Source organism: Phyllostomus hastatus, unplaced genomic scaffold (genome assembly GCF_019186645.2).
Source record: "Phyllostomus hastatus isolate PE091 unplaced genomic scaffold, TTU_PhHast_1.1 phas_contig_17, whole genome shotgun sequence".
Taxonomy (NCBI): Eukaryota; Metazoa; Chordata; class Mammalia; order Chiroptera; family Phyllostomidae; genus Phyllostomus; species Phyllostomus hastatus.
Window position 1 is genome coordinate 27,826,218 of NW_025333664.1, and position 13,240 is coordinate 27,839,457.

The 13,240-nt window shown below is 37.4% G+C and overlaps 1 protein-coding gene across 2 annotated transcripts in view; it reads right to left on the minus strand.

Annotated features, from left to right (window-relative positions):
* HAO1 (hydroxyacid oxidase 1) overlaps positions 1–13,240 on the minus strand; it is a 51,969-nt gene that overhangs the window by 12,132 nt on the left and 26,597 nt on the right. For both annotated transcript variants that reach the window (XM_045833314.1, XM_045833313.1), the window contains one exon: positions 7,811–7,986. In XM_045833314.1, the coding sequence (XP_045689270.1) occupies positions 7,811–7,986 (176 nt within the window). The remainder of the gene's footprint in view (positions 1–7,810; positions 7,987–13,240) is intronic.

Consider the following 13,240-nt stretch of genomic DNA (forward strand, 5'->3'; position numbering starts at 1 on the left):
ATATCTTAAATCTCTAATCAGTCTTCAAAAGATATTGAATTCTAAAAATAGATTAACATTATCTTAAATCAATTTCCAACATATATTTTAATATTTTATATTTTAAAGTATTATTCTCAGCATGTTCCCAATAACAAACTATTTAATAACATAGTAATGAAAGTAATTCTACTTCTCAAGTTTAACAAAAATAGTTGGTCCAAGGTTGTAATGAAAGTCATATTTTGGAAACTTCAGCAGATGTATACAGAATATTCTACAAATTTATTAATTCAATAATGGAGATCAAGGGGAGACCTGATTAAGAATAATTTTAAAAGATTCATAGGAGAACCTTTAATTCTGATTATTTTCATATTGTATGCTAAAATATCATTTCCCAACTGTGTTTCACAGAATACTAGTTTTTAAGTAGTCCCATATTTTAAAATGATGCTAGTATTATTTTTCTTCTAAAATTATAGATATATGAAAATGTTAAATCTGTGTTTTATGGGCTGAATGTTTATGTCCCCCTGAAAGCCTTATGTTGAAGCCCTAACTTGCAAAATGATCGTCTTTGGAAAATGTTTAGAGTTAGATGACGCCATGAAGTTGGGGCTCTCATCATGGTACTTGTACCCTTATAAAAAAAAACACCGAAGAGCTTGCTCCCTGCCACCCCCTCTACATCCCCACACAGAAGAGGTCATGTGAGCACACAGTGAGAAGGCTGCCTCTGCAACCCAAGGAAAGAGTCTGCACCAGAAAATGAGCATTGTGGAAACCTTATCTCAGACTTCTGGACTCCTAAATTATAAGAAAATGAATTTCTGTTGTTTTAGCCACAAAATCTATAGTACTTTGTTATGGCAGCCAAGTCAACCAAGACATCATGCCATCATGCTATGGTCGCTGTTGTCAGAATCCATTTTTAAGTAATGCTATGACAACCCCTACAATGCAATGAAATAGTATGAAAGGTGTTCTGATATGTAAACATCAGTGTTTACCAACTACTTTGCGTGTATCTATTTGCCTATAAGCCTGGACTATTATGCATTTGGTCATGTACTCAATAAATGACTGATATCCTATATTTATCCCATGATAAATATAAACTCTAATGTTTCTATGGGACTATTCTAGCTATCTGTTTCCATCCAAGGGTGTGTTACACCTTGTGAGATCTCACTGGCAGCTGTCGAGTCGCTGGTAGGGAGAAGGCCCTAGACTCAAGATGGAAAGATGACTTTTCTCCCAGACTCAATGAGTGATTCATATTTTACATTTTAATGTTTTACATTTGGACCATATGTGTTTTATTTCATTTTTTAAAGATTTTACTTATTTATTTTTAGAGAGAAGGGAAGGGAGGGAGAAAGAGAGGGAGAAAGAGAGGGAGAGAAACATCAGTGTGTGGTTGCCTCTCACTTGTTCCCCACTAGGGACCTGGCCTGTAACACAGGTATGTGCCCTGACTGGGAATTGAACTGGCAACCCTTTGGTTCACAGCCCACTCTCAATCCACTGAGCCACACCAGCCAGGGCATGTTTTATTATAGATCTTTGTTTTCCTAGATTTCTAATTGCCTTCCTTTTCTCTTTTCTCCATTTATTGTGAGATTTTGGAGTTCCCTTAAGTTCTTGAAACATTTCAATTATTCTATCTAACCTATTTAAGCCACTTTATTACCTTCCGAAGACATACCCTGAGCCCTTAACCTCCCTGCTCTGTCTGCCCTGGTTACTCAGCCTACTGCCACCTGTCACCCTATAGGGTTGTTCCAACTCTCTTGGGGTTGAGTCTCTTGTTGTCAAGTTTAGGAATTCATTTGGCTTAAGTCTTCATGTATAATGCATTCCTTTATAACTTCCAAAAAAGAAGAAGCCTAAACGTACAGGTCACTTAAATCACTTCTTTAGTGTTTGAATAGTTGAATTAGATACAATATTCTACATTGAAAATCCTTTTCCCTTAGAATCTTGAAGACATTGCCCCTTTGTCTTCTAATGCCCATTGTTGTTGACAAGAAGATTAAAGGCAGTTTGACTCCAATTTCTTTGTGAGTAACCTGTTTTATATTTGTTCTCTCTTTACACACATTTTTGCTCCTGAAATTTCATAAGAGATGTAATAAGCTGTGTTTGTTTTCAGTGTAATGATGTATGTTAGACAATGCCAGCACTTGGGCATTGTCAATCTCCAGTAATCTCCTCCCTGTCTCTCTTACCTTTTCATCTGAAGACCTTGTCAATTAAACATTGGACATTGTAAAGGGATTTCAAGGCTCTCCTTTATTTAATCATATTTTTCTTTTACTTGTCTTATTGTTTGGCATTTTAGGAAATGCCATTGAATCTACTGTTTAATCAATAATTTCATTCTTAATTCCAGAAGTCATATTTTTAAAGTATTTGGTAACTTCTTTTTATATTCTGATTTTATTTTCATGGCATACTTTTCTTATTTAGGTATATTTTCAACTTCTCTTAGTCTATCATTTGGAATTTTTAAATTTATTTGTATTACTTTATCTCTTTCTTCTAGGATCAGCTTTTCTGGAGATTTATCTTGGTCTTTTATGTTTTGATTTTTAAGATATGCCTTGTGATGCTAATTTTTCCATTTATATTTAAGGGAGAAAGACTGGGGACTGCTATAGGCTTCCTGGGCTGTTTCATGAATCATTTTAATTCCTACCAAGTCTTAGCCTGGAATAGAATTGGAGCATCATGTAGGGCAAGGCAAAGAATGCTAGGTATGGGACTGTTAAACTGCAAATTCCTCAAGTGTCAGAATGAGGATAGCATCATATCGTATTGTTAATATTATCTACCCATAGGTTATCCCAGCCATCCATGCATTTCCTTAGAAAGGATGCTAAGCTGCCCACAAAAGGTAAGGGAGGGGGACAGGGTTGCTGGCCAGTACAATAGTTTCACAAGAAAAACTCTTTTGCTTTCAGTCTCCACTTGTCATTCCCCATCCCTGTCACACTTTCAGGTTAGACATGCAGAGCCTGTCAGTCATTTCATTATATATAATTTCCCCTGCCTCCTTTCAACTCTCACCCTTACATTTTATTTCTTTAATACACTTCTTGAAATTTCTCTGCTGTTTGTGCCCCTCAGCTTCCTTTGCTTCGCTTCGTAAGTCATATGTGTTTTGGGGTTTCAGTACTGTAATTTCAGTGAAGTCCTAGGTTTGATGAGAGACTATGAAAGTACTTAGTCCAACATTTTGAACCAGAATCCCAATAGTACACTATTATTTGAAATATTTAGAAAATGGCTACTAAAGTTACAGCCTTAATAAAGTGCAACAGAACTTGATCTGATGACATATATGTTCCAGATCTGCCTGGTTCTACACACAGTAGCCACTAGCCACATACACCTATGAAGTAATGGAAATGTGGCTGTGTGAAAAACTGGGATTGTTCTTTTATTTTAATATTAATGAACTTAGCCACATTTGGCAAGTGCCTGTTATATTGGACAGATCAGCCTTATTGATTTCCTCAATTGATCTAATAAGCTAATTCTAATAAACTTTATTCTAATAAAGATATGCCGTGTGGTTTTTTTTTTTTTAAAGTCTGGGTATAAACATAATAAGCCTTAACAAACAATGTAAAATATATTTGAAATTGGTGTAGTCTGTGCTAGTTATCTAGTTGTATATATGATTCCCAAACATTAAATCAAAAGTAAAAATAAAAAGTCAAAATACATGAACTGTAATATTTTATGAACCTCATGACTGAGAATGCATGTAACCCTCCAACTTATATCCAGGTGTCTGCCCCCATGTAGCTGCACCATATGTTTTGAGAAATTGGATATTATCAATAAACATATCCTACATCATATAAGAAAGTAACCGTTTAGGCTTAGTAGTCAGACGACGTAGATTTGAATCCCTTATCTGCTAGTTATATAAGTGGCAAGTTACTTCACTTTGCACATGATTGTCCTAAACCATACAATGGGGATAATAATCTATATAAGATTAGTTTGTGGATTTAATTAGTTGAATGAGCATTTAGAGTAACATCAGATACTCTATTATCTGATGTTATTATCATCATCGTCTGGTGGGGGAAGTATAAATTAAACAGGTGAATAGGTGGAGAAAAATTCACTTGCTGGGTGCTTTGGCAAGTCTGAGTTTTGTTAATAACAATAAAATTTTCATCCTCGTAAGGATTAAGATTATAAACAGCCTTTCATTTGAAGTAACTGCTACTTGAATAAGAATTTATTATCTTCTATCATCCAAGTGAGCTCTCACTTTTTCTAGGCAGTGCTGGGAATGCGGGAAATGGTTTGCTCAGAAGACAGATCCTGAGTATCTAGCAAAGCAAAGGAAGAAAGAATAATTGGTGAGCAGCTACTATTGTAGCTACTAATGAAACACTGTCCACAGTTTTATAGTTTATATTAACCTATAGAGAAAATAACGTTGCCTTAATGAGAGAGTCAGAATGTTCTGATTTAGAAGAATATTCATGAATCTTTGATTTCTCATTAATCCTCAGAGTGAACTAATATAGTATTCCACATTTGTTAATTGGTCAGTCACTGCCTTAATCGACAAATAAAATAGTCAATAAAAAATAACTGTTTGTTCTCTTATTAATGTATTGTTTCCATATTTAATCAAAAATGCCAAAGTGAAATGTAAACACTCAGGATTCACCCTCAAATCCTTGGAGCTTTCCCCGGGGACTCTGCCATCTCACGGGATTTGAATATGGAAATTAGAGGCACACGGCTGCAGTCTAAAACAGCCCAGGGAATGTCTAAGTGGGTGCTTTTTGAGAGTGGCTTGAAATAACTGGATATAGGAAAAGAGCTAGTTAGAGAGCAGTTTTTGCAAAACAAAAAGCCACTCTGGAAGTACAACAACCTAGTTTTAAGAAGTTTTTTAATTAAAGAAGAAGAGAAAGCTCTAAAAAGCATTATGCTTTGCTCATAAAGCCATTTGTTCCTTAGCGTGAGTTCTGGCGAAGACCAAATCCTGTCTCAAAAACATGTTTGGAGTTCGTGTTAAAGTTTTCCAAGGGCAGAGTTTAACCACAGCAAGAGATTACATCTTGATCTCCAATTTGCATTCATTAAAATGCAATTCTTAAAATGGTGGAAAGGGGGAATATTTCATTGATATATTGCCAGTTTCCTGTGATTTTCTGTGGCTCAAACATAACCTGCATCTTTCTGGTAGAAGGAAAATGAGGGAGGATGGGTGGCTCTCACTCAGTCCATGGGACTTCTGGATGGAGATCTGTGAAACAGCGAGCAGTGGATTTCCCAGAACTCACACCGCGCCCTCTCCACACCCCCACCCTGCCACAGGCTCCCGCCCCCTTCCCCACACTGAGAATGTGCACTGACTTGGTGCAGTTGCTGTCGTAGAAATGACTCTTGTTTGTTAAATAAATGAAATAAATAGTTACAGAGAAACTAGATGATGTAAACTGTATGTGTATAAATAAGTTATTTCCTTTCAGATGCCAAACGTCCCATCTCTCTTTCTCTTGTTTTTGAGCTCTCTCTAATTTATAAATTCATATAGTTTCTACTGAGGATTTTACTCAATAAACATTGGGGCTGTCTACTGTGTGCAAAACATTATGAAAATATTAGAAACAAGTCACACAGTCCATATGGATGAGAAGGAAAGAGGTGATGGTGGTGATGGTCCCAGGCTAAGGTGACCACAGAATGAAGTTCTAGAAACCAAAATATTTTTTAACATAACACGTAATTGTAATGTCTGATTCAATAGATTTCCATCATCCCCTGGAGGACAAAATTGTAGAAAATGATACATATTGGGGATCTTAAATTGAAAAGTTAGTTAAAAAATTAAATAACCTCATTTTTATATTTGTTCCACACTGTAAATGGACAAATATGTGACTATACTAAAATTGTATTCTTTTTTGGTGTTTTTAAGCCAGTTGCCTAGGACACCTCTGTGATGAGAGTGAATTAAATGCTGGGAACTACACCAATTTTCTAATTCAATACAGCTTCTTGCTTCCCTCAACTCAGCCCCAATTATCTCTTGCCTGAGCAACAACAGTTTCCTAAGTGTGCTCCCTGCCCCCAGTTCTGCCACATCCATCCATTAGATCCATTATACAAAGTGTGATTTTTCTAAAATGTTCCTCTGATGAGGTTGCTTCCCCGATCAAGATCCTTAGTAGTTCTCAGACATTGTAAAGTCTCCATTTTCTAACATGGTTTACATGTTTCATTAATTGTTATTCATAACTGCTTTACTTGGCCATGAGTTCAATCCAAGAGTCATTTGACCTGATATCATAGCAAAGCTGAAGCATCATCACCTTTCATCTGAAATGAAACCTTTCTTAACCCACCCTTGTAATTGCCCACACTGTTTTAAACCCACCCTGATCTTGCACAGATTTCTCTCTCAACACTTGTAATACCTTACCGCACCCAAATTCTTCTTTACTCATCCTTTTCCTACAGGAATGGGCTCTCCTTTTGACCAAGGACCTCAAAATATTATCGTTTTTTAAAATTTTATCACACAGTAAGCATGATAAATATTTATGAAGGAGTGACTGACTGAGTGAATGACTAAGTAAATGGATCAATGAACAGATGAGGCAGAACCTTCAGGTTAACGATCTCAGGACCTACAGCTGAATGTAGCTGCTGGAGGTAGCACAAACAACCATGGATGATACTCTGGATACAAGTAAGGTAAGTGAAACTTCTCTAAAAGTGTCTGTAACACCAGGATATACTCATTGAAGCATAGTTCTCAGAAACTGAACTAGAACAATGATCAACAAGAAAGAGTGTAACAATATTTTTTTAAGTACAGATTAAGACAGATCTAGGTTTAAACATATTTCCTCTACTTGAAAGCTTCACTGGGCCCATTCTTTTTTTATTAGCATCATTTCTGCATACATAAGATTAAAAAGATAAAGTCAGAGGCATGCCTAGAGCTTTATAAACAGGGGCCATGGGATTCACACATATTCAAAGAAAACCTATAAAAAAGTTTTGATTCTAAATCATTGTTAAGCCTGAGGTAAGTTAATAGAATTCTCTCATCCTAGAGTCATTTACTTAAACACTCCATTTAAAATAATATGTGTTTGGCATTTATCTATTTAGCCATACTAAAAATATGTTTTCAAAGGCAAGAGACCATATTTGTGGGCGAACACATCCACACTCCAAATTATTAGTCACTGTACCTCCCTGTGGGACTCAATACATGTGGGTACAGGGGAAGTAGTCAAGTTCCTTAATACCCACAACTTGATCACTGAGGTTTTCAGTGTCCTAGTCAACTGTTCTTTGCAGAGAGGTAATATGGAATTCACCACATTCTTAAGTCAGCCCCCATCTTTGGTACTGGGAAGGAAGAGGAGAAAAATATTAAGAGGTTCTTAAAACAGGTCTGGTTATCAGAAAATCATCCTTGGAGCTTCTCATTGGCTTGAGAGTCACTACTGCAGCTTTCAGCCAAAGCAGGACCTTCTACCTAGACCTCATTAAGTTCCACAATTTGGTGACAGCTGCAAATAAAGGCAACAAGAGCCTCATGCTTGAAAATGGGTAACTTCTTACTTCATGGGAGACCTGCTCTCCTTCAGTGCATCACCTAAGAATGAGGATACTATCTAATTCCTAACATCAAAAGGGAGAATTGAGAGATGGAATGTCTCTTTCAATCTCCATGTTAATTATTCCTGATTATTTACCTTTAAAAACATGATCATGTCCACAAAGGATCGTAAAACCAGTATGAAGTCAAATGGAAGAGTAAACAAACCTCTCAAAATGCCTTTGGCGACGATTGGCAGCGAAGTCAGCCCTCTCAGCCATTTAATGTCCTCCCAGCTGATTGATGGGTCTATTGCTTTAGCGACATAGGTAGCAAGTCCACTGTTGTCTCCAAAATCTTCCTTAGGAGAAAATGCTAAATCATTGGTTTCAAAATTTTTCATTCTGAAATAAAGAGGTATATAAAATGAGAGACTCCTAAAGTTAGAGATATCTTTACAATGACTCATTCTATAGAAAAAGAAGAGTTACTCATTTCAAATCAACTGGGTGTTCACTACTCAACCATCTAGAGCAGCCATTTTCAACCTTTTTCATCTCATGGCACACATAAGCTAATTACTAAAATTCTACAGCACACCAAAAACTACATTACATTTTTGCCAATCTGACAAAACTGGATGGCTGTTGTTGTGTGGCTGTTGTCATTTGTTTTATTTGACAACTTAAGGGAAACAGGTCAGTGCCTCTGAGTAAATGGTCAGGTACTGCAGGTGTTGAAACTCCTGTAGCACACCAGTGTGGCACAGCGCACTGGTTGAAAATCACTGATCTACAGGCTGTTTGCATGCATATTTTCCATCTTTGATGTAGGATTCCAGGCTAAAATGGGACAATCTAGTGGACTTAATGGGTCACTTAGAGTTTATTTTTCATCTTAGGCTGTTTTTCTGTAAATAAATCAGTTTCAAAGAAAAATACATGGCCGAGTTCAAATATCTCTATCTTCTTAAGCTAATTTATGAATATAGACAAGAGATTTGATGCTACTTTCAGCCAGCAGTGTACACTAATCACAGTGATGGACATTTACATGGTGCATTACAATTTACACAGGGCTTTCATGTACCAATATTATTGCAATTTTTTAAAATTTTAGAAAATAAGATTGATACTCTTAATACCCACAGCTTGATCATTGATTCCTATTTCACATGGAAAAATCTAGCTAAGGTAGCATTTGGGCTCCACACTGGGTCTCTTTACTCCTAATTACATTGCGTTTGTTTAGATCTCAGCTGCATCCAGGCAATTGCATTTGACTTCAGGAAACCTTGCCACATCCTTGTGAAAAACTCTAGGGGAGACTGGAACTTCAGTAACCCACATTAACTCCTACCTGTTGCCCCTGCAGATTCTTTCCTGCCTACTGTTGTATGGTCACAGGCACAGGGAGAAAGGGGGTGTTTCTCAGCAGATGAGCTATCAGCTCCTGCTTTCCCTCCTCCACTTAGTTGTTCTTTTTGTGGCTCTCTGCTGCTAACTGAACTCTACAGTCTTCTCGACAGTCCTGATCAGGGCATGAGCTTTCCTTTATCTCTTTGCCTGCGGTTAATTTTACATGTCTGCTTGACTGGGCTGAGGGATGGCTAGATAGCTGGTAAAAGGTTTCTGGGTATTTCTGTGAGGATGTTTCTGGTGGAGAGTAGAATTTGAATTAGTAGAGTTACTAAAAGTGATCATCCCATCATCCAGTATGTTAAGGGTCCACCTTGAAAGAAAAGGCGAGGGAAGGGCTTATTTGTTCTCTCCGCTTCAGCTGGGATAGCCATCATGTCCTGTTCTTGACCACTGGAGCTACCGGTTGCCAAGCCTTCAGACTCATACCAGGACTTACACGATAGGTCCCCTGGTGCTCAGGCCATCAGGATGAGGCTGGAACTATATTGATTTTCCTGGGCCCCCAACTTGTAGACTGCAGATCATGAGACTTCTCAGCCTCCATAGTCCGTGAGCCAATTTCTCATAATCTCTCTCTCTTTCTTCCCTTGCTCCCTGTGCAGCCACCTGGGCTCCTGCTGCTACTATCTTTGTGTGTGTGATTACTTTTAAAAATAGCTCTAATAAGTTATCATTCACATACCATACAGTTCAAGTAATATTATAAACACACACATACATACACATGTATATCCTATTGGTCCTGTTTCTTTGGAGAATCTGATTAATACACATAGCTTCTCTTGTTCCTGGAGTTTGAGTCACAACTGATACAGCAGACTTGTAGTATCAGGTATTTTAATGTATAAATACCCCAGCTCCCTCACCCCCAAACAGACTAACTCTAAGATATCTTCTACATGATATCTTCCAGCATTCCCCAGCAGAATTAGGCTTCAGTCGCCCACAGTTGTAGTTGTATTGATAACATGACCTTTGCTCATGCCTTCCCTCCCATGCACCCCTTCCCCACTCCTTTACCAATATTCTCTTCATCGTCTAGAGGAACCATTGGCATTGAAACCACTGGCTCTCAGGCTGCTCCTGCAGAAACCCACACTGCGGCACAGCTCCACTGAGTGGCTGCCCTCCCCTATGTCTATTTTCATTAACTCAACTTAGGCCAGGGTTTGTCTAACTCACCTCCAAGGCTCTGCTCCTGGCTCACTCTGTATACCTGAAGTCTTTTCTTTTAGTCTAAGGTCCTGATATCCTGACTAGATTCTGGCAGTTCCTTAAACTAGGGGAAAAGTCTTTTCTGCCTGCACCTCTGACAACCAGCTGGGTGGATGGACATCTGGATACACAATGACACCATCCATGTGACTCAGCTGCCTACAAACCCAAATGCAATTTCGAACTTCATTCTTCTGAAAGGCTGTCTTTGAATGATGGGATGACCTGGATTCACCTTGCTTTTCTTCACGTTACAAATTACCCTGCTAGCCAATCTTCTCTTTGGGTAAAAAATACAGCTGTATATAGATCTCTGATTCGATCATAGCTCTTTCTTTCCTTCTACTAGTTCTACCATTGAATATAGAAAGGATCTTGGAGAGACAATTTTAAGTTTTATTTAAGCATAGAATTACATAGCTATACTATTTTAAAATTACTTTTAAGAGAATCACAGGGTTTCCTTTAATATAAAACTATGTTACATTTTCGTGTACTATCAGCTAAAAAAACAGGTCGAGTAGCTATGGTCAGGTATATATAATCATAGGACATGAACATTCACATCCCACATAATTATTCAAGCCATTGGCAAATTTTTCATAGTAACAATTAAACAATAAGCCCTATAGTTTCATGGATGTAGGTGGCCCTTATCAGTCATAGAATATTCCAACTCCAGGAGAGTCACACTAGTATCCACCCATTTGTTGAGCTTTGGTGTGGATTTTAGTTGCAATACTCAACTATCTCTTTTTATCAGACCATTCAGGTTGTACATTTTACCACAGACTTTGGTTTCCCATTGTCATCCTAACTTGAATTAAGCTAACCTTCTGGTCAGTAAACATATCCGCATTATGGAGAGCTGTTCTATTACTTAGAAATGACATTAAGTGATATTAAATTCCAAACTTTTAAGTAATATTGTTAATAGGTAGAAAGTCTAGTCTGTCTCTTGTGTAGCAAGACCAGAGGGGAAAAAAAAGAAAAACATCTGTATGTGTATATACTCTGCACAGCACCCCACCCCCCTCCCAAACAAGCTGCAGTGTTTCAGCAGGGGCGGGGTGAAAGGGTGAAATGGATAGGAAAAAACAGAAACATGGATAAAATTATATAAATAACTGTTGTTATTCTTGGACGGTGAAATGCAGATCAACACTTGAATGAATGTTGCCTTACAGAAATTTCAGTGCACAATGAAGCCTTGTTGTTACTCTAAAACGTTGTTCAAAGCCAGACGCCAAGAAAAAGTTTTCAGATATCTTGACAGAGACCCGCGATGGAGTGTGTTACCAATGGCTCCAAAGGAAACCTCCATGAATGCTATTTTTATTTGAATTATGACATATACACAAAAAAAAACACTTAAAGCGGCTTCTGATAACCAAAGTATTCCATTTCGTAAGGAAGGAAAGGGGCAACATCAAAATAACAACACGATTACTTATGACTTAATTCTCTGAATCCCAATCTATTTAATGACCCAAAGGCAAGGGGTACAATTTCTTCTTTGTAAGGAACTCATTGTACCTTAAATGTTCCTCAAATATGCTTTTTAATCTAATATAGAAATTATTTTAGCTTTTAGTCAGTTAGCATCATAAAAACAGTAACAACTACTAAAAGAAAGTTAAACATTACTGAATTGCCAATAGTAATACTAGTACTAAATATTATGGAGAAATATATATTATTTTATTGTAAGTATTGATAATATGATACTAAAGATAAAGCTACATGCCTCCATAGCAGGAAACAGATAAAATAACAATCAGTAGAGCCTGTGGTATCAACACAGTATAAGAGAGACAGAGAAATTCATAATATGGATAGGAACTGGTACATGGACCACCAGCCTTCAATTCTGTGGTGACGAAAAACACTTGTATCAAGAACATAGCCCTGCTAATTTCTTCCTCCATGTGGCTGGACAGTTAGAAGGATGGTGGAAAAAAATGGATTTTAAGTTTGAGGTCAAACCTGTTTAATTTCCTACTAGTCATATTTCATTGGTTAAATCTTATATGATCTAGTACACTTCTATTTAATGATTCAACATTACTTATTGAGTGCCCACAGTGTGCCAGTGTTTTAAATATTTAGGATATATGTATAAATAAAAGTCAAAATTTCCTGGCCACATAGGGTTGGCATTCTAGCAAGAAGAGATAGAAAATAAACAAAAAATATAATCAATAAGTAATTTATGGAACATGGCAGATCATAAGCGCTATGAAAATAAAGAAAAAAAGTAGAGCAGAATAAGAGGTGAGTGAGCTAGTAAAAGCTTAACTTGAAAATTGAAATAGGCTGATCAAACTTGGCCTCATTGAGAAACTACCCTGTGGAGGAAATTAGCGGATCAGTGTTATTGTGTATGCTTCTTGTTGCTGCTATAACAAATGACTACAAACCTAGAGGCTTTAAAATGATGTCTTAGATTACAGTTCTGGAGGTCAGAAGTCCACTGTACTACACTCCAGGTGTGGACAGGGCTATCTTCCTTTCAGAGGGTCTGGGGCAGCATCCATTTCCTCACCTGTTCCTGCTTCTAGAGGCCACTACCTTTCCTGACTCCCGATGACAGCACCCCATCCTCTGCTCTATCATCACATCTCCTTCTCTGACCCTGACACTCCTGTCTCCATCGAATGAGGACCTCTTCATTACATTAAGTCTATGAGATAATCCAAGATAATCTTCCCATCTCAAAGTCTATTTTGTCTTATAAAATAACATATTCACGGGCTCCAGGAATTAGGACATAGACATCTTTGGGAAGTCTTTATTCCATTTAACACAGTTATATTGTGGATGTTTTTCTAACCAAAGAATTCAGAGGCTATTGGGCCATGTATCAAGTTCACCTTCACAATATGTCTCTCCCCAAAACCTTTCCAGGATCCCCACATATATCATGTCTCTGTTCTAATCTCTACTGTTTCTTTTTATTTTGGTTTCCCAAATAAAGACATGTAGAGCCCTCCCTGACATAATAATGTAAGAAAAGTGAAGA